The following is a 21,464-nucleotide window of genomic DNA, read 5'->3' as shown; positions in this document are numbered from 1 at the left end:
TAAAAACCTTTAAACTGTATTAAGCTAATGAAATAGCATTTCTTTATATAATTATAATGTTTATTATTTATTACTTACTATGGTATAGTATTCTGTATATCCCTTTGTGTATAACTTCCATAAGTGCAGAGGCTATGATTTATACTATATTATCTACTATATTCAACATATTATTAAGGACTGTAGATATTCAGTGAGTGCTTATTTTGTTTATTTATAAGTCCACAGTTACATTTTATTCTTGTACTTAATTAGACTAAACATCTAATTCCTACCTCTCCCAAAGCAAATTCTTTTAACCTTTCTTTAAAAAATCTCTTCTACTTCCTTAATTTTTTCTGTGTTTTTTTTTTTTTTTTGAGGCAAGGAATGCGACTTTATTAAGAGAGCTGGCTGGCTGAGAAGATGGCAGACTAATGTCTCAAAATAACCATCTTCTCTTTCTGTGTTTTGACTATTTGTTTTACTTTTTTTTTGTCACTGATACCATCTATGTGTCATATCCAGAAAATTTACCAGTTTTACACGCACTTCTTTTTTTCTGTTTTAAGCCATTTCAGGTTTCAGGAACGTAACAAAATTAGTAATCTGTATGTTTTAGCAAGATTCTTTTGGTCATTTCTTTCCACTATAGGTTAATTCCATGAGGTCAGTTTTTTGGGTTTAACTCACTGCTGTATCACCAGGGCCCTATAGCACATGTGCAAGAAATATTTATTATATAACTGAATATTGAATATAGAACATTAATAAGATATTTAAGGCTATGTAAGTATTTTTCTTTACATATTCTTATATTTTAGTTTTTCCAAATACTATACCATAGCTTTTTTAACATAACAGATTTGATTTGGTTAGCCAACTTTTCCTATATGCTGCTGCTGCTGCTAAGTCGCTTCAGTCGTGTCTGACTCTGCAACCCCAGAGATGGCAGCCTACCAGGCTCCCCCGTCCCTGGGATTCTCCAGGCAAGAACAGTGGAGTGGGTTGCCATTTCCTTCCCCAATGCATGAAAGTGAAAAGTGAAAGTGAAGTTGCCCAGTTGTGTCCGTTTCTTAGCAATCCCATGGACTGCAGCCTACCAGGCTCCTCCATCCCTGGGATTTTCCAGGCAACAGTACTAGAGTGGGGTGCCATTGCCTTCTCCATCCTATATGGTAGGCATGATAATAGGTGCTTTTCACAAAAATTACCACATTTAACTCTCCTTCCTTATGGCAGTTGTATACATTTGATGGTGATAATCTCATTTAATAGTTGAAGAAACCAAGGCTCAAAGAAGTTGGGTGAGCCAGTGTCACATAGCTTTAAAGTTGAATACTTGTTAGTTGAAATTAAGTATCAAGTTTATGTTGTGAGTTTTAAAGCAGGCCTATAAAAATGGGTTTACTTCTTATTGGGAGGCTTTTTGCTGCTCATTCTGAAATGGTAAATTTTATCTATAGATGAAATGTAGATAATGCAGAAGTTAACTATCTATATCCCAGTCTCTCTAGTTTAAAATTGAAGATTTCAGACTTTTCTATCTTCTTAATTGTAATCTTTATTTTTATTATATTTATTTGTTTTTGACCACACCATGTGGCATAGGGGATCTTACTTATTAGCCCTCTGATCAAAGATTGAACCTATGCCCCCTGCAGTGAGAGCATGGAGTCTTAACCACTGAACTGCCGGGGAAGTCTCCTTAATTGTTGACTTTAGAAATAATGAAAAGATAGGATATAGAAGCAAAAGAGAAAACATAAGGCTGTTATAACTTATGTTACAGAATGTAGTTTTTAAGACCATTTGTAATTGGTTACTGTCACAGAGTTGGTTTCCATATGTATTATTTATTATTTTTCTATGCTTCTGTCCTAGTTCAGATGTTTAAAAAAAAATTCATGTTTTATAGTCACTTCTCTGTAACATTTAAAATTTTTATTTTTTAGAAATAAGTAAAAAAAAAACAATTTTATTTTCTAGGCATCCTTAAATCCTAGTGATACACCTCCTTCTATTGTAAGTGAAGATTTTCTTCATGACCTTAAAGAAACTAATATTTCATATTCACAAGAAGCAGATGATCGAGTATTTAGAGCTCATGGTAAGCAACTTCATATAAATCCTATTTAGTTTTAAGTTTAAAATTTCCTTTAAGATATTTTTACATTTTCTTTTTTAAATCACAAAACAGGTCATTGTCTTCATGAGATATTTTTGCTCAGGGAAGGAATGTTTCAGAGAATTCCTGACATAGTTTTATGGCCAAGTAAGTGCCTGTTTTTCTTTGTGTTATTAATTTAGTATTGTTAAACTTTAAGTAAATTTAGTATTGGAAATAGGTACTTTTAAACATATGAGCTGTAAAAAATATAGATAGCTATATTTTTAGAGTTTCAGTTCAGTTCAGTTCAACTGACTCTTTGCCACCCCATGAATTGCAGCGTGCCATGCCTCCCTGTCCATCACCAACTCCCGGAGTTTACCCAAACTCAAGTGCATGGAGTCGGTGATGCCATCCAGCCATCTCATCCTCTGTCATCCCCTTCTCCTCCTGCCCGCAGTCCCTCCCAGCATCAGGGTCTTTTCCAATGAGTCAACTCTTCGCATGAGGTGGCCAAAGTATTGGAGTTTCAGCCTCAGCATCAGTCCTTCCAATGAACACCTAGAACTGATCTCCTTTAGGATGGAATGGTTGGATCTCCTTGCAGTCCAAGGGACTCTCAAGAGTCTTCTCCAACACCACAGTTCAAAGGCATCAATTCTTCAGTGCTCAGCTTTCTTCACAGTCCAACTCTCACATCCATACATGACCACTGGAAAAACCATAGCCTTGACTAGATGGACCTTAGTTGGCAAAGTAATGTCTCTGCTTTTGAATATGCTGTCTAGGTTGGTCATAACTTTTCTTCCAAGGAGTGAGAGTCTTTTAATTTCATGGCTGCAGTCACCATCTGCAGTGATTTTGGAGCCCCCCAAAATTAAGTCTGACACTGTTTCCATTATTTCCCATGGAGTGATGGGACCAGATGCCATGATCTTCATTTTCTGAATGTTGAGCTTTAAGCCAACTTTTTCACTCTCCTCTTTCACTTTCATCAAGAGGCTCTTTAGTTCTTCTTCACTTTCTGCCATAAGGGTGGTGTCATCTGCATATCTGAGGTTATTGATATTTCTCCTGACAATCTTGATTCCAGCTTGTGCTTCATCCAGCCCAGCGTTTCTCATGATGTACTCTGCGTATAAGTTAAATAAGCAGGGTGACAATATACAGCCTTGACATATTCCTTTTCCTATTTGGAACCAGTCTGGTGTTCCATGTCCAGTTCTAACTGTTGCTTCCTGAACTGCATAAAGGTTTCTCAAGAGGCAGGTCAGGTGGTCTGGTATTCCCATCTCTTGGAGAATTTTCCACAGTTTCCTGTGATCCACACAGTCAAAGGCTTTGGCATAGTCAATAGAGCAGAAATAGATGTTTTTCTGGAACTCTCTTGCTTTTTCCATGATCCAGCAGATGTTGGCAATTTGATCTCTGGTTCCTCTGCCTTTTCTAAATACAGCTTGAACATCAGGAAGTTCACGGTTCATGTATTGCTGAAGCCTGACTTGGAGAATTTTGAGCATTAGTTTACTAGCATGTGAGATGAGTACAATTGTGCAGTAGTTTGAGCATTCTTTGGCATTGCCTTTCTTTGCGATTGGAATGAAAACTGACCTTTTCCAGTCCTGTGGCCACTGCTGAGTTTTAGAGTTCACTGCAGGTCATATAATTCTTAATATGATCATCCTGAATGGTTTTAATGATTAATTTTGTTGTTGATGACTAAATCTTCATTTAATATGTATATATCCTTTTAAGAAGTCAGTAGAAAAATATATTTTTGGCTAATTTGAAAGCTTAATAAAATTATTATCGATCAATGATATATTCAGATGCATAGAAACTTTTATTAAGATAATTGATTACTGCAAACTGATGAGTACTTTGTTGATATCAACTTGTGGGGTAAAAATTAATGGTGTTCAAATAATGAAGCAAGTTGTTTAATATAGGTATTGTCTTTGATATAAATAATTAAATTTTGAGAAAATAATTTTATTTAGGGATATGACTTGAGATGGAAGGTGGATGAGCTTTCTGTTGTTATTTAGCTCTTACTGATGACTAGGCCCTGTATTTATATGTATAATCTTTATATCCATCTCTTGTAGAAGAAATTTTAAAGCAGAGTAAGTATATTGCGTCTTACTGTCCATAATCACCTTGTAAGAAGTTCTGCTAATCTTCTTTTCCATTTTTCTCTTCAGATTCCATAAAAGGAATATATAGAGTATTTTATTTTTTGAAAAATTACCTCATATATGAACTTTTAGTTCTTAGATGTGATCTTTTTCCTTTTCAGGGAGTATCTGAGGGAAAAGTCCTGCTTTAATTCTGTGATAGGAAGGAGGTTGACATACACAGGAAGAAAATGATCTGTTTGAGTAGTGTATTGGTGCCTAAATCAAAGTTTTGTTCTGTTGACTCTTTCAGTATAAGAACTTCTTGGGAAGTTTCCAGGAAGTTTGTTTCCCAACATGTTGTCATTTCACTGAGGTCTTTGTTAAACTTTAATGTAAATTTCCATTGGGTAATAAGGTTCAAATTTTTCTCTGCAAGAAGGCAAGTTTTGAGACAGTAAGGCAATTTGAGACAATGTGGTATTCCCTACAGTGGAGGTGAGTTTCTCATCTTGCAGTTTGAATATCTATGTACTATGTATGTGTGTATGCTGTGTAGATATTTAAACTGCAAAATGTATAAAATTATTTAAAAATGAAAAGTTAAAGATAAAAAATAGTTTTAGAATAGTGATTTAATGTGTTCATGAGTGAATAAATGAAGAAGTTTATTACACTTTAGACCCTTGTATTGCAATATTACCCAGAGTTTTTTCATGTTCGGGATTAATTTATTTTCCCTTTTTTCAACAGCATGTCATGATGATGTAGTTAAGATTGTGAATCTAGCGTGCAAATATAACCTTTGTATCATACCAATTGGTGGTAGGTATTGTGCCTTTTGAATTTTATTGTGATGTAAAGTTGTTCTATTTTAAATATTTGTGCATTCCCACTGAAAATAAGTATTCTTATAGTTATGATATGGTTATCCTGAAAAATTGGCTTATGCTGCTCATTTCTGTTCTCAGTAGATCTACCTAAACCGTTTGAGATATGATTTACCCTAGTTTGTGGCTTCTTTCCCATATGGATTCTAACTGAAGCTCTGACTTACTGCCTAAATAAGAAAATGTGCCTTCTTTAGTAATTACTTTCTAACCTTTATCTTAATGGAGAGAATATTATTTTTTCAAAGACTAGCTATACCCAACATAAATCTTTGAGGAGGGATATGCATATGTAAAAGATCAACCAGGACAGTGATGACCAAATGAATAGTATCTTTTAATACTTAAAATTAACATTATTTTACATTTTAAAGCAAATTTAATCTCTCTTGATCATCCATCAACCATATTGTTTTAACAACTTCCACAAGCCAAAGGAGGTTGCCTTCACTGACTGAATTGGCATTAATGGAATGGAAATGGGACCCCTACACATCATAAGTTCCAGACACCTTCTTCAGCTGGTACTTCCTGTTGAATTCCTGTACAAAAGCATTACAGTGCCACTTTTAATGAAATAGTTTTCTGATTTCAAATGACTTTGACAAGAAATAGTGGTCACTGGTCATAGCCATGTTCTTAATATTATCATACCTTGAAAAATTAAGTTGAACCTTGTAGGTAAACACCCCCTATAATTCTTACCTGTGTCAAGGTGACTTCCATGTGTATTCTGTCCAAAACATATGAAAGTACCTATTAAAGATTTATTCTGATATATGATTATACAGATCTGGTTAAGAATTGAGAATACTATATTGTTCTATACTGTTATCAAGAAAGCATTTTTCCTTTGACAACAAATGTTAAGGAATATATTCTAATTTGTTGAGGTCTTTTTGTATGGAAATATAAGACAGTATTTTAAACGATAATTGAATCTCATAAATATAATAGAAAGGAGATAATGGTGTCTCTAGTTGTATAGAATGGGTATTTTTTTCTTTTATGCTGTCTCTCCACAGTAATCATTAGCTTAGAACTTCTCTAATTATGTTTTTGGAGTTCCACAAATTGTTAGGGGCTTCACTTGAGTGTGCCCAAGGGATGGAGCCATGTCCCATTGCTTTCAGCTCCATAATATTTCTTCATTTTGGCACGCACCATAAAATAAAGGTGAGTTTACTTTTAGTGTGTTAGTATTTGCCAATTACATTTTGCAAAGTAGAAATAGGTATTTTTCCTAGTGGGCCTATTTGTATACTTTGTATTAGGGATTTGCCCTAGATATGTAGCTAAAAAATAATATTTAAGCATAGTTATTGTCTTCTATTTTGGCAGGAGGAACAAGTGTTTCATATGGCCTGATGTGTCCTGCAGATGAGACAAGAACAATTATTTCTTTAGACACTTCACAAATGGTATATGATAACATAAGATGTGTTTGAAGATAGTGTTTGGGTTTAAAAGTTTTCTTTATGGCTCAATCTTAGTTGTTTTTTAAAAAGTATATTGTCCATTTTGTTTAAAATTCTTTTCATCATTTTATCTTTGTTTTCAGATCTCTAAAAGCTAAGGTCACTCTTAGTCATATACCTTGATGAATTCTACCAAATTAACATATGAAATTGATAATTTGAAAAGCATGAATTGAAATTGTGATACAATAGATGACCTGATTTGTATTATTAAAAAACAAATAATATTAGTCAATGTTAATTCGAGTCATCAAAACTTAATTGTTTCCCAAATTTTTACTAATGCTATTGCACTTTGCTTTTGGAAGGACAGAGGGGCTAATTAAGATTAAAATTAGGAAAGTGAAGTGAAGTCACTCAGTCGTGTCCGACTCTTTGCAACCCCATGGACTGTAGCCTACAAGGCTCTTCCGTCCATGGGATTTTCCAGGCAAGAATACTGGAGTGGATTGCCATTTAAAGGAACTATTAATTTTAGGATTATTTCTTGAAATTTTGGTTCATTATGGTCTGAGTTGGCCCTTGTGCTACTTAAGTTGAGAGAATAACATTTCTAGTCCCTAAATAATTATTTACATTTGTCATATTGACTTTATCTTTTTTCCTCTAATGTTTTTAAAGCAAATCTTGATGGCATACTACTTTATACCAAGTATTTCTGTGTATTTCTTTTAAAAAGGACTTTTTCTTACTATGTTATCACTTCTGAGAAAATTAAAAGTAAATCCTTATGTCATTTAGTATCCAGTCCATGTTCGTTTTCCAGTTATCTCAAAACTGTCTTTATTTTATAATTCATTGTATGAAGAGGGATTCAGACAAGGCCCACGTTAGCTTTTGGTGGTGGTTTCTTTTAGTCTCATTTAATCTGAGACCTTCCTCCTCCTTTTATGAGTGTCTATGTTTTAAACCAACTCCTGTGCAGTATACTGCCTGTGTTACTAACTCTGTGATGTTGTATAGTCAGGGACAAGTGGCGCTTTCTAGTGTGGGTACTGCTACTTAATTTCTGTCTTGTCACTTGATGCTTAGAGTTAGGAAGTTGTGTTTCCTGAGAAAGTGTCTGTTCATGGAGATGAGACTTTTTCTTCTTTTGCAACAGAATCGTATCCTCTGGGTTGATGAAAACAATCTGACAGCTCATGTAGAGGCTGGCATAACAGGACAAGAATTGGAAAGACAGGTATGTTACTTAAGATTTTCAAAACTGCTGTGTGCCTCCTCTATGAAAAAAGTACCTTTCACAGTATATTCGCTGACTCAGATTTTTCAGTTTTTGTTGTGGATCAGGTATTGATCTGGATGCTGTGAACTCCATAGTGAATAAGACACCCATCTCTTAACTTTGGAAAGCTTATGTTATGACAGAAAATTAGGTAAACAGACAATATAACTCAATGAGAATTGCTAGAAGGCAGCTAAATATGGGCTGTTCAGTTCAGTTCAGTCACTCATTCATGTCTGACTCTTTGCAACCCCATGAATCACAGCACGCAAGACCTCCTTGTCCATCACCATCTCCCGGAGTTCACCCAAACTCACGTCCATCGAGTCGGTGATGCCATCCAGCCATCCCATCCTCTGTCGTCTCCTTTTCCTCCTGCCCTCAATCCCTCCCAGCATCAGGGTCTTTTCCAATGAGTCAACTCTTTGCATGAGGTGGCCAAAGTACTGGCTTTCAGCTTTAGCATCAATCCTTCCAATGAACACTGAGGATGATCTCCTTTAGGATGGGCTGGTTGGATCTCCTTGCAGTCCAAGGGACTCTCAAGAGTCTTCTCCAACACCACAGTTCAAAAGCATCAATTCTTCGGTGCTCAGCTTTCTTCACAGTCCAACTCTCATCCATACATGACCACAGGAAAAACCATAGCCTTGACTAGACGGACCTTTGTTGGCAAAGTAATGTCTCTGCTTTTAAATATGCTGTCTAGGTTAGTCATAACTTTTCTTCCAAGGAGTAAGCGTCTTTTAATTTCATGGCTGCAATCACCATCTGCAGTGATTTTGGAGCCCCCAGAAATGAAGTCTGACACTGTTTCCACTGTTTGCCCATCTATTTCCCATGAAGTGATGGGACCAGATGTCATGATCTTCGTTGGCTTTAAGCCAACTTTTTCACTCTCCTCTTTCACTTACATTAAGAGGCTTTTTAGTCCTTCTTCACTTTCTGCCATAAGGGTGGTGTCCTTTGCATATCTGAGGTTATTGATATTTCTCCCGGCAATCTTGATTCCAGCTTGTGCTTCCTCCAGCCCAGCGTTTCTCATGATGTACTCTGCATATAAGTTAAATAAGCAGGGTGACAATATACAGCCTTGATGTCCTCCTTTTCCTATTTGGAACCAGTCTGTTGTTCCATGTCCAGTTCTGACTGTTAAGGCTCATCAAATGAGGTTCAAAGGGGAGTTGGAGACGGTATCATAGAGAGCTTGGCATTTAAAATGAAACTTCAGGGTAAATCAGAGTGAGAAGGAAATATGGGGATGGAGAGAACAATCCAGTCAGAGGAAGCATGTGTGGAAGCTTTATAGGCAGCTGTTTCTTGAGGGGGTCTGCAGGTAGCTGAGTATGGCTGAGACCTAGACTGTGTGTAATGGAGAATACACATTCTTTGTGCTTGTATTCTGGATGAGTATACATATAGTTGGGCTTCCCTTGTGGTTCTGCTGGTAAAGAATCTCCCTACAATGCAGGAGACCTGGGTTTGATCCCTGGGTTGGAAAGATCCCCTGGAGAAGGGAAAGGCTACCTACTCCAATATTTGGGACTGGAGAATTAATTCCATGGACTATACAGTCCATGGGGTCGGAAAGAGTCAGACACGACTGAGTGACTTTCACTTTCTTTCATACATTTAGTAGTGGTAGAGGATGAAGCCAGGTCAATACGAAGAGGTTAGATCATAAAGTTTGAACTTTGCCTTTGTACTTAGATAGTTCTTGTATACTACTGTGTGGAGGATGGATGGACACATAAAGGCAGATAAAGTGGCTGCTGCAGTAATTTGGGCAAGGGCTGATAGTGACTTGAAATAAAGTAGTAAAAATGGAGCAAAATAGAGTAAATTGGACATAGAATTTTCAGAAATTAATAAATTTGATCAGTTGGTTGGTATTTGCTATTCATTTAAATTTTCAGTGACTAATTTTACTGAAAACTGCTTATGTCATGAATAAGTGAAACTGTTAGAGTCCTTATATACTTTTGGGATCCTAATGAATTTTAGGAAACTTGAGGTTCTCTTCATGGAGTCTAGGCAGGTCATTATTAAAATGTATTGGTTCCTTCAGCCCTTTAAAATATGGTCAAGATAATTGTAACTCAGCTTTTGCAAACAAAATTTAAAAAGTCCAATTTGCTAACTATGAACTGAATGTTTTGTTCAGTTTGGATTACAGAGACCCCCTCCTTAACGGAACATAGCGATGTGACATGCTTGTTGATCTCTTTATTGTCTTTCCCTCATTTCATGGTAAAGACTTGAAGGCAGTTGGTGGGTGTATGTGTGCGCGTGCTGTCTTTCAGTCGTGTTTGACTCTTTGCGACCCTATCGACTGTAGCCTGCCAGGCTCCTCTCTCCATGGGATTATCCCAGTAAGAATACTGGAGTGGGTTGTCCAGTGATCAATTATGGATGAAAGGCTTTGAAAAAAAGTATTAAACTTTTATCTTTCTTTTTTTAAATTTAATGCACTAAGGTACAGAGAACTAGATAAAATTGAACGTATTCATTGAGGCATTAAAGATCTTCAGTAAGTCAAGGTTTTATAAATTCAAGGTAATTAGATTTGTTAATTATTATACTTTATAATTAACTTCATGGGTTGAATAATAGCATTTAATGAAAAATGTAAAAAGACCTGTTTAGTCTTCTGTTGCTCTGAGAGGCATTATCAACACAGCAGGTTTTTTTTAACAAAGGGTGGCCTTTCATGTCTATAATTTTATATCCTTTATTTCAGCATTTGATATAGTATTTTAACCTTTCCAAGATTTTTTGTAAAGGTTAGAATTAAAATTCAAGGAACATATTTCCTTGAAATTTAAATGACATTTTACTAGACTAGGAACTTTTAATATTTTACTTACTAGTTCATTTCCTTAAATGCCAACACAGAACATTTCTTTTTGCCTCTGGTAGACTTTAAAATAGTTTCTACAGCTGTATTGATCCTCGTTCAGGTTCTTCCTCACTTATGCTTCTGTATCCTTCAGTTTCTTCTTCAGCTGAGGTAACTGACTGAAAACTTGCTGCTTTTTCATTCTAAAAGTTTTTAAATGACACAAATATAGTAGGTGGGTAGCGCAGATTTTCATCTTTTTAACTTGTAAATTACATTGATTTTAATATGTGTGAAATTTAAGGGAGGTCACTAAATGTCAGTTATGGATTTTGGGAATTTGTTTCTATGTTTATTAACTCTTTGGCTACTTAATTTTACTAGTTAGTAGTCTAGGGATATATGACTTATGATTTTCCCCACCTCTGGATGCATTTCTCTATGCCTCAATTTCTTTATAAAATGGAAATAATGATTCCTGTTTCATAAAGTTTTTGTTGAGATGAAATAAGTTAATAATGTAAAGTGCTTAGAACTTTTATTTATTTCACTAATTTTTACTGAGTACTGTTTGCTTCATTCAAGGATAGCTGATTTTAAATATTCCTTCTGTATGCCAGACTCCAATATTTATATCACCTCAGACTTTCTTGAATTCTAGACTTGCATATCCACTTGCTTAGTTGATATCTCTACTTGTATATGTAATAGACATTTTAAACTCAAAATTTTAAAAATTGAATTTAAGTTTTCCCTCCTCAATTTGCTTATTCTATGGCCTTCTCAATCCCAGTTGGTGATAGTTCAATTCTTTGGGCAGCTTGAGCTAAAATCTTGAGTCGTTTTCTTTTATTTTGTTTTATAACAGTTTCATTGAGATATACTTGTCACACAGTAAATTGCAGTGGTTTAAAATGTGCAACTTGATGAGATTTGGTATATGACTACAAGCATGAAACCATTACTGCAGTCAAGATGTAGAACACACGCGCCAGCCAACCCCAAAAGTTTCCTTTTGGCCTCTTTATATTTCTCTCCATCTCATCTTTACTATATCCCTGTCAGTCTCTGATATGCTTTTTGTCACTGTAGGTTTGTTTAAATATCCTATAATTTTGTTAAAATCAAAGCACATATCCTATTTTTTTTCCAGGGGTGGGGTGTAAAAACCTCAATAGAACTGTTTAAATTTTTTAAAGTAAGAAATAAAGGCATACAGATTGGAAAGGAAGAAGAAAAATTGTCCTCATTCACAAAGGACATGATTATCTGTGTAGTAAATCTAATGGGAGCTAAAACTTTTAGAGCTAGTTAGTAAATTTAGTAAGATTGCTAGATTTAAAAGCTATATACACAAATCAGTTTTATTTCTGTATACTAATAAAAAATCAGAAATTGGAAAATTTTAAAATACCACTTATATTATAAAATATATATATAATACTTAGGAAAAATCTATTAAAAATATGAAATACTGGGACTTCTCTGGTGGTCCAGTGATTTAAACTCCATGCTCGCAATACAGGGAGCTGGGATTCGATCCCTGGTCACAGAAGTAGATTCCACATGCTGCAGTGAAGATCTGAAGACCTGGCATGATGCAGCTAAGACCCAGAGGGGTCAAATAAATACATTAAACATTTTTTAAAAGATACGAAATACTTGAATACTAAAAACCACAAGACCCAGCTGAGAGAAATAAACAGACCTAAAATAAACCTAAAGCTATACCATGTTCATGGGTCAGAAGATTTCAGTATTATTATTGGTTCTCCCCAAATTGATGTCTAGAATTGATGCAATCCCAATCAAAATCCCAAGAGACTTTTTTTTTTTTTAAGAAATTGATAAGGTGATTATAAATTCCATATGAAAATACTAAGAACCTAGAACAGAAAATAGAGTGTTTTATATTAGGAGTGGATTTTGGATTTTGTCAAATGCTTTTTATATTTCTTGAAGTGGAGGATGAGGTGATTTCAGGCCTTTCTTTTTTTTTAATATATAATTTAAAATTTTTATTTTATTTATTTATTTTTGACTTTGTTGGGTCTTTGTTGCTTTGCATGAGCTTTCTCTGGTTAGTGGCAAGCGGGATACTGTTTGTCAGGGTGTGCCAGCTTCTCGTCGTGGTGACTTTTCCTGTTGCAGAGCAAAGGCTCCAGGCATGTGGGCTTCAGTAGTTTCAGCACACAGTCTCAGTAGTTGCAGCTCGCGGGCCCTAGAGCATAGCGAACTTAAGTAGTTGCAGCACATGGGTTTTGTAGTTGTGACTCAGTTCCGAAGCATGGGCTCAGTAGTTGTGGCGCTTGGGCTTAATTGCCTCATGGCATATAGAATCTTCCCAAACCAGAGATGGAACCTGTGTCCCCTGCATTGGCAGGCAGCTTCTTATCCACTGTGCCACCAGAGAAGCCTGAGGCCTTTCTTCTTAATATAGGTTTTATAGTACTATAAATTTCTCCCAACTACTGCTTTAGTGGTGTTCCACAAATTTTGATATGTCTTCTCATTTTCATTCATTTCAAAATATTGTCTACTTCCCTTTTGATTTTTTTTCTTTGACCCGTAGGTACTTACATGTTGTTGTTTAGTTTGCAATTTTGGGGGGATTTTTTTTCAAACATCTTTCTGTTACTGATTTCTCTGTTAATTCTCTTGTGTTCAGAAAACATTCTTTATATGACCTAAAGCATATCAAATTAATTGATATTTGTTTTATGGCCTACAACATGGTCTACCTTGTAAGTATACCATGGACACTTGAAAAGAATTTGTCTTCTGCTGCTGTTGGTTGGAGTAGTCTATAAAGTCAAATTGATTTATAGTGTTGTTTAGGTCTTCTGTATTAAAAACTTTTTCTTTTGTTTACTTGTTATATCAATTATTGACAGAAGGAAATTTTAACTTCCAGTTATTACTGTAGATCTATTTTTTCTTGCAGTTCTATCAGTTTCACTTCATATATTTTAAAGCTTTGTTATTGGGAGAATAAATGCTTGGGATTGTTATAGCTTCTCGACTAGTGAACAGTTTTGTTATTATGAAATTACTTTCCTTCTTTCTGATGGCATTTTTTGCTCTGAAGTCTACTTTATCTGATGTTAAAACAGCCATTCCTGTTTTCACTGTTGCTGGCATGGTATATATTTTTCCTTTTTCCATTTTTAAACTTTTTACTAATTTATATTTTTGTATTTACAGTGCTTTTCTTGTAAGTAGCTAACAGTTGCTTTTTCCTTTTTATCTAACCTGACAGTCTCTGTCTTTTAATTGCAGTGGTTAGACCATTTCCTGTCATTGTGGTTTGTTGATATGGTTCAGTTGAAGTCTGTCATCTTGCCATTTGTTTTTTATCTTACCTACCTGTTTTTTCTCCTTTTCCACTTTTTACTGCCTTTTTTTGGATTGAGTTTTGTATAATGATACCATTTTATCTTTTTTGTTATTTTAAGGATTGTTTCAGGTTTTATCGTATATATCTTTAACTTAAAACAGTCTACTTTAAGGTGGTAATATAATATTTAGCATTTAGCATAAAACACATGAAATATTATGTTTCTTATCTCTATGCCATTGTCACGTGTTCTACTTTGATAATTTTATAATTTTTACCGAAATAGTAAGTCATCACCTAAAGATATTTAAACAATAAGAAATCATCTTTTATATTTACCCATCTAGTTGTTTTGTTTTTTGTCGCTTAGTCATGTCCAACTCTTGCAACCCCGTGGACTGTCAGGCTGCTCTGTCCATGGGTTTTCCCAGGCAACTCATTGGAGTTAGTTGCCATTTCCTTTTCCAGGGGATCTTCTCAATCCAGGGATCAAACCCACATCTCCTTCATTAGCAGGCGGGTTCTTTACCACTGAGCCACCAGGGAAGTCCCTAGTTACCCTTTATGATGCCTTTAATTCAGTCTGGTGATATTTTCTTTCTGCTTGAAGAGCTTGTTTTAAATATTTATATCTTTAGTGTGGGTCTGCTGTTGATGAATTTTTCTACATTTGTCTGAAAATATCTTTGTTTCATTTTTTTAAATAGTCTATTTTTTTTTAGAGCAATTTTAGGTTTAAAACAAAATTGAGAGGGAGGTACAGAGATTTCCTATATGCCTGTGCATGCATGCCTAGCCTCCCCCAATATCAACATCACTCACAAGAATGGTAGATTTCTTTTTTTTGAATTTATTTATAAATTCTCAGAATTTATTCATGTTGTAACTGGAAGTTTGTACCTTTTGACCAATATTGTCACATTTCCCCCACCCTTTCATCCCATGATAACCACCAGTCCGTGCTCTGTTTCTTTGAGTTCAGCTTTTTTAGATTCCCCATACAAATGATACAATGACATCCTACATTGGCACATCATCATTACGGAAAGTCCTTAGTTTATTTTAGGGTTCTCTCATGGTGCTGTTCATTTGTGGGTTTGGACAAATGTTTAAATAATTGTTGCTGCTGCTGCTGCTGCTAAGTCGCTTGAGTCGTGTCCGACTCTATGCGACCCCGTAGATGGCAGCTTACCAGGCTCCTCTGTCCTTGGGATTCTCCAGGCAAGAATGCTGGAGTGGGTTGCCATTTCCTTCTCCAGTGCATGAAAGAGAAAAGTGAAAGTGAAGTCGCTCAGTTGAGTACCCATCATTATAATGTCACTCAGAGTATTTTCACTTCCCTGCATTCTCTGTACTCTCCCTATTTATTTTCCACCCCCAACCCCTCGCCTCTGGCAACCATTGGTCTTTTTAAAAAAAAAAATTTATTTAGTTCTTTGGCTGTGCCGGGGCTTAGTTGTAGCACGTGGGGTGTTCAGTATTCATTTGTTAAGCCTTGTGGCTTCTTTAGTTACGGCATGTGAACTCTTGGATGCAGCATGTGGAATTAGTTCCCTGACCAGGAATCGAACCCACCCGCCCTGCGTTGGGAGCCCAGAGTCTTAGCCACCTGGGAAGTCGTCCACTGATTTTCTTGTTTCTGTAGTTTTGCCTTTTCCAGAATGTCATACAGTTGGAATCATAGAATATGTGGCCTTTTCAGATTGGCTTCTTTCACTTAGTAATATACGTTTCCTCCATGTCTTTTCGTGGCTTGATAGCTTTTTTCTTCTCAGCAGTAAATAATATTCAGTTATTTGAATGTTCCATAGTTTATCCATTCACCTACTGAAAGAGATCTCATTGCTTCCAAGTTTTGGCACTTATAAATAAAGCTGCTTTAAACATTGTGTGCAGGTTTTTATGAGGACATAAGTTTTCAACTCCTTGACTAAATAGATGGAGTATGATTGCTAGAGTATATTTAGTTTTGTAAGAAATTGTCAGTCTTCCAAAGTAGCTGTACCATTTTGCAGTCCCACCAGCATGGAGAGTTTCTGCTGCCACATATCCTCTCCAGCATCTGGTATTGTCAGTATTCTGGTTTGGGGCCATTCATTTGGAGGTGTAGTAGTATCTTGTTGTTTTAATTGTTATTTCTCTGATGACATATGATGTGGAACATCTTTTCATATGATTATTTGCTATTTTCAGTGAAATGTCTGTTAAGATCTTTGGTCTATTGTTTAATTGGATTTTTTCTTGTTTAGTTTCAAGAGTTCTGTGTGTGTGTGTGTGTGTTTGTGTATTTTTTACCTTCAGAAAAGTTGAAAGACAGTAGTCTTTTGAGAGTAAATAATATGGAGTAGGAACTGGTATCCCACTCCAGTGTTCTTACATAAAATATTCCATGGGTAGAGGAGACTGGCAGGCTACAGTCTATGGAGTCACATAGAGTCAAGATGTGACTGAGCACAGCACAGTATGAATATAGATTGTTGGGATATGAATAAAGATTGTTGGGGAGTTAGGGAAGTATATTGGTCTGATGATCTCGATTTTAACGTTCAGTTTTGTATTTAAGCTACTTATTTATGGGTGGTTATTTACCTCTTAAAATTAAATAAACATATTGAATGTTTAGTGAAAAATTCCATTATTTAGTAATGTCTTTTTAAATCTTGTTTTCCAGCAACAGAATTAGACATGATAAATAATTTGCATTGCTTATCTGCAGAAGCTAACAAATTATATTTAGTCTACTCGACTTTCAAATTTTGGATTATAACTTGCATATGATACTTAAATACACAGTTGTAAACACAGCTGACATATTCTACATCTCTGCATGGCTTACTTGAAAAACAGAAGCAGTTGCTTAATTGGATGACTATCAAAATGGTCAACACAGATTGATGGGCTTGAGTGCAGTAGACAGTGGGTATGCAGATGGTGGTGTCTGTACCGTTCGACATGAGATGGCTGAGCCTTTAAAATGATTTTAGTGGAATGGCTTTGGTGTTGTTGCAGTAAAGGGCATCCATTCAACCTCAGGTGCTGTGCAGATGGCAAAGCCAAGCTAATATAGAAAAATGAGAAACAAGTGACTATTTAATGTACAGGAATGCATGATCTGCATCACAAATAAATGATGGTATTACATGCAGGAAACCTAGCCAGATGGCTGTACATTAAAACACATGACTCCTTGAGAGATTTAAGTACAGGCAATTTGCTCAGATTTTCTGCAGGCCTGCTGCAGATTATATTAGGATAGGGAAAATAAGAGATTAAGTGCTTTATTTATTGAAAGTGTTCAGGTGAAGCTGGCACTTATTTAAGTATAATCTGATGTCTATAGGTGTTTAAATTGTCTCTTTGTTGGAACAAGAAGTAAGAAGGGTAGTTGTCTTTTAAATGAAAGAATGTAAGGAGTATGATTGCCTGGTGAGCCTGTGGAAAATACAGCTGCCTCTTGGTTCATAGTTTTCAGTTTTGCGAAGTTTTCCACTAGGAAAAAGCTAAAAATATTTTTGGACAAGTATGATAAAAGTATTTCTTTATCTATTTAGGTTTTAATGAGTCCAGATAGCAAAGACACATGGAAATTCTAATGTGGAAAGAGTTAATGTGTTGAGTGCTGTGGAAAATGGGGCCATTTTCACTGGTAAAATATTACATTTTTGTTTTTCAGCTTAAAGAAAGTGGTTATTGTACAGGTCATGAACCAGATTCCCTGGAATTCAGCACTGTGGGAGGATGGGTATCTACTCGAGCATCAGGCATGAAGAAGAATATTTATGGCAATATTGAGGACTTGGTAAATTTTTTCTAGTTACTATATAATAATTGATTGGTCGATAGATTTTATTATAAAGTTGTTAAGCCATTAAAAATTGAGTTGAAGAGTCCCCTCAAAAGTATACCTCTTTTGATTATAATAACATTGACTATGCATTATAATCCAAACAGTTAAAAGACACAACTGTGGTCATTTAAGAGTGCTTCTTTTTGAGTGAATAATACCTAAGCTTTGTAGATGTTTTATCTGACTTATAAATACATATAAATTTTATTTTGCAAGACTTAGAGCCTTAGTCTTCAACTCTACCAAGATTTTAGTCTATTTAATTAGGTGGTCTGTCATTACTATTCTTTGGCCTTATGAGACATTATACTTATTTTTCTGAAAGAAAGTTTCTGTGTAGAATTAAAGAGCCCAGTGGAAAATGTTCTAGTTAGTGTAATGTTTTATGTACACATCACTTTGTTTTCACTGACCTGGTGTTATTGCTCTTGAGAGTTAGTGTGATAGGCATCCTAGCTAGGAATTCCGTATCATTTGTTCCATTTGTAGTTTTTACAGTGATTAATTTTGTGTCCTTATGCAAATTGTTTCACCTTTCTAAACTTCAATTTCCTACAGTATAAAATAGAATGATGTTATTTGTTGTATAGAATTGCTATGAGAAATAAAGGACATAAAATGAAAACTCGTAGTGGAATCCCTGGCATGTAATAGGTACTTCATTCATGTTAGTTCCCTTTATCGTCAATATTTTGAAAACAATTTGAAAGATAATTTTTGAGACTATTAATGTGGTGTTCCTAACATTATTCTTAGAGCTGTTTAGCTTTGTTTTTCAACTCTAGCATTATAATTGGAGAAGGCAATGGCACCCCACTCCAGTACTCTTGCCTAGAAAATCCCATGGACGGAGGAGCCTGGAAGGCTCAAGTCCATGGGGTCGCTAGGAGTTGGACACGACTGAGCGACTTCACTTTCACTTTCATGCATTGGAGAAGGAAATGGCAACCCACTCCAGTGTTCTTGCTTGGAGAATCCCAGGGACGGGGGAGCCTGGCGGGCTGCCATCTCTGGGCTCGCACAGAGTCAGACACGACTGAAGGGACTTAGCAGCAGCAGCATTACAGTATTTTTATCATGCCTGTGTTGATAGAAATATCAAATTATTGATAAAATATATTGGTTCTTTGTAGTTAACACCCAACAATTTAAGACTTTGTCTCTATAATGAACACTTTAAAAATATTTACATTATCTTTTTTTAATTGAAGATATTTTAGAAATCACATTTTGCAATTAAGATAACAAATTCAGTTTCAGAGGACAGAATTTGATCCTTTTGCTATTAAATTATTAAAAGCTTTATCAAAGTTAAGCATATTTGATAGACTGCTACCTTTAGTACTGCTAAAGCATGTAATTTATTTTAATCCTTTTTACAGTTACTTAAGGGCCACAGATTATAAGTACACATCTTAATATACTTATTTACATGTTTATGTCTAGTTTTAATTATAAAAAAGCATCATACTGTGTTTCATCTGCTCTTTAAACTATATTATCAATACATTACCATGTATATGAGCATAGATTTGTATCACTAGTTTTAAAAACTGCATATAATTCTTTCATTGATAATTTGTGATTTAGTAAAGTAATTCCCTATAAAAAATATTTTGTTATTTTTTATTTAAAAATTATGGTAATAAATAAAGGGAAAAATATCCTTTGTAGTAATTTCTTTAGCATACATCTTTGATCATTTTCTTTGGGTAAGTTCCTAGAGTTTGAATTGTTGGATCAAGCATGTTTTTATGTCTTTGGACCCTTATAGCCAAGTTGCTCTTTAGAAATCTTGTGCCATTTGACATTCTTACTAGCGCTATGAGAATGTTTATTTTACTAGACCTTTTATTTATGTTTTGTCATATAATTTTATATTTCCTTGTTAGTAAATGTAAACTTTTAAAATTTAAAAGTTGTCCTATTGGCAGTTTTCCTTTTTATTTTGTAAATTGTTTATCCTTTGTTCATTTCCTTCAATAATACATACTCTATTTTTATTTATCCATCAAAAACCATCAACCCAAGAATGTGTTGGGTTTTACCTAACCATTTCTGAGTCAGATCTGAGGAACATTTTTTGATTGACCCTCTCCCGACAATGTTTTTCTCACATGTGTGAGAGACATGTTTCACACATATCTCTCCTCCTCTTTTTAACTTAGTCACAGCTCCCTCTTCATCCCAATTTTGATATGATCAGAATGAATACTTCATTCTTTTCTACTGTGTGGGTAAAGTAGATAAGTTGAAGGTGGGAATAAGATAAGAATAAATCTTTTCTTAGAATTCTAAGCATGTAAATAATGCTTGACATGCATAATGGTGCTTCATAAATGTTAAATGAGTGAAAGAATGAACCCATTAAAATATGATCATTGCATATTTTTCCTGTTCTTTAGTTCTTTACCACATGGATAACCCTAGAGTAACTTTGGTTTAAAGAAATTGTTTTTCAGTTTTTACGACTATTATTGGTTTAGGAATATTCACAATCTTAGAATATTTTTTCCCTCTTTTAAAGTTATATAAAATTTATTTTTAGTCTAAAAATTACTGAAAGGTATTAGAATTCTGAAGGGAATCACCGTTTGTCTTAAACCAATATTTTAAAAATAGTTTTATATAAATATATAGGGTGTGTGTACCCACACAAACAACATTCACTGACAGACATCTAGAATTTACATCATGCATTGTATTAAACAGGTGGTTCATATAAAAATGGTAACACCTAGAGGTATAATAGAAAAAAGCTGTCAAGGACCTCGAATGTCAACAGGCCCTGATATCCATCACTTCATCATGGGATCTGAAGGTAAATATAACTGCAAATTTATTATGAAAAAATACAGGTTAGTGATTCAACTTTGTAAAAATTTGTGATATTGTGATATCAGATTTTTGAAAGAAAGACATGTTTTGTATATTAAAAGAATGGTGTTTTTTTAAGTTTTATTACTTTAATTTAGTACTTCATAAATTTTTATTATGAGAACATCTTATTAAACTTTCTCCTGCATTTTGCTTTTTTATGGTTTTAGAGCCAGCTTAGTTCTTTTGGTGTTATTTTATTTTTCTTTTAGAAATATATTTTTCTTTTTGAATCAATTTTAGCAGGAGTAGTTGTTAGGGTTTAAAATGGTTTGTTTAATATTTTACGGTGTGATATTTTCTAATCTCTGAATTATCAAGAAGAAGGGTTTAATAGAGTATTATCTTATTGTCTTTTGTCTTTCTATAATTTTGTCTTTTGTTATTTGCTACTTGGTGTTTTAAGAAGTGGAATTTAAAATTCGCATCTTTTCAAGCTTCTTGGTCTTTTATTTTTATTTTTGCTTAAGTCATGTCCTTTGCTTGGTTACTTAATACTAGGTAGGTTAGAATATAGTTTTTCATTTTATGCAAAACAGTTAATTTCTGTATCTATCAGAAAAAGAACCAAAAACTAACCTTCCTTCTGGTTTGCAAACTGTTATGTAGGCACTATGAATTTTATGGGTAAGGTGAAGCTAGGCATATTCTTCAGTTTTAGAATGGTAGAAGGGGATAGTTATCCTTTAAGTTTAGAGAAATAAAGTGTTTCTACATTACCAGAGGAACTCATTAGTAATGTCAGAAGGTAGTACAAGTTGTCAA

General features: G+C 34.7%; 1 protein-coding gene across 1 annotated transcript in view; it reads left to right on the top strand.

The window, feature by feature from the left end:
* AGPS (alkylglycerone phosphate synthase) overlaps positions 1-21,464 on the top strand; it is a 134,992-nt gene that overhangs the window by 47,452 nt on the left and 66,076 nt on the right. The window contains exons 4-10 of the mRNA XM_069577108.1: positions 1,969-2,089; positions 2,180-2,254; positions 4,960-5,031; positions 6,438-6,517; positions 7,677-7,757; positions 17,649-17,774; positions 20,535-20,643. Of these exons, the coding sequence (XP_069433209.1) occupies positions 1,969-2,089; positions 2,180-2,254; positions 4,960-5,031; positions 6,438-6,517; positions 7,677-7,757; positions 17,649-17,774; positions 20,535-20,643 (664 nt within the window). The remainder of the gene's footprint in view (positions 1-1,968; positions 2,090-2,179; positions 2,255-4,959; positions 5,032-6,437; positions 6,518-7,676; positions 7,758-17,648; positions 17,775-20,534; positions 20,644-21,464) is intronic.

This window comes from Ovis canadensis, chromosome 2, assembly GCF_042477335.2.
Source record: "Ovis canadensis isolate MfBH-ARS-UI-01 breed Bighorn chromosome 2, ARS-UI_OviCan_v2, whole genome shotgun sequence".
Classification (NCBI taxonomy): domain Eukaryota; kingdom Metazoa; phylum Chordata; class Mammalia; order Artiodactyla; family Bovidae; genus Ovis; species Ovis canadensis.
Note: the sequence above shows the minus strand (reverse complement) of the source record. Positions and strands in the feature narration are given on the sequence as shown.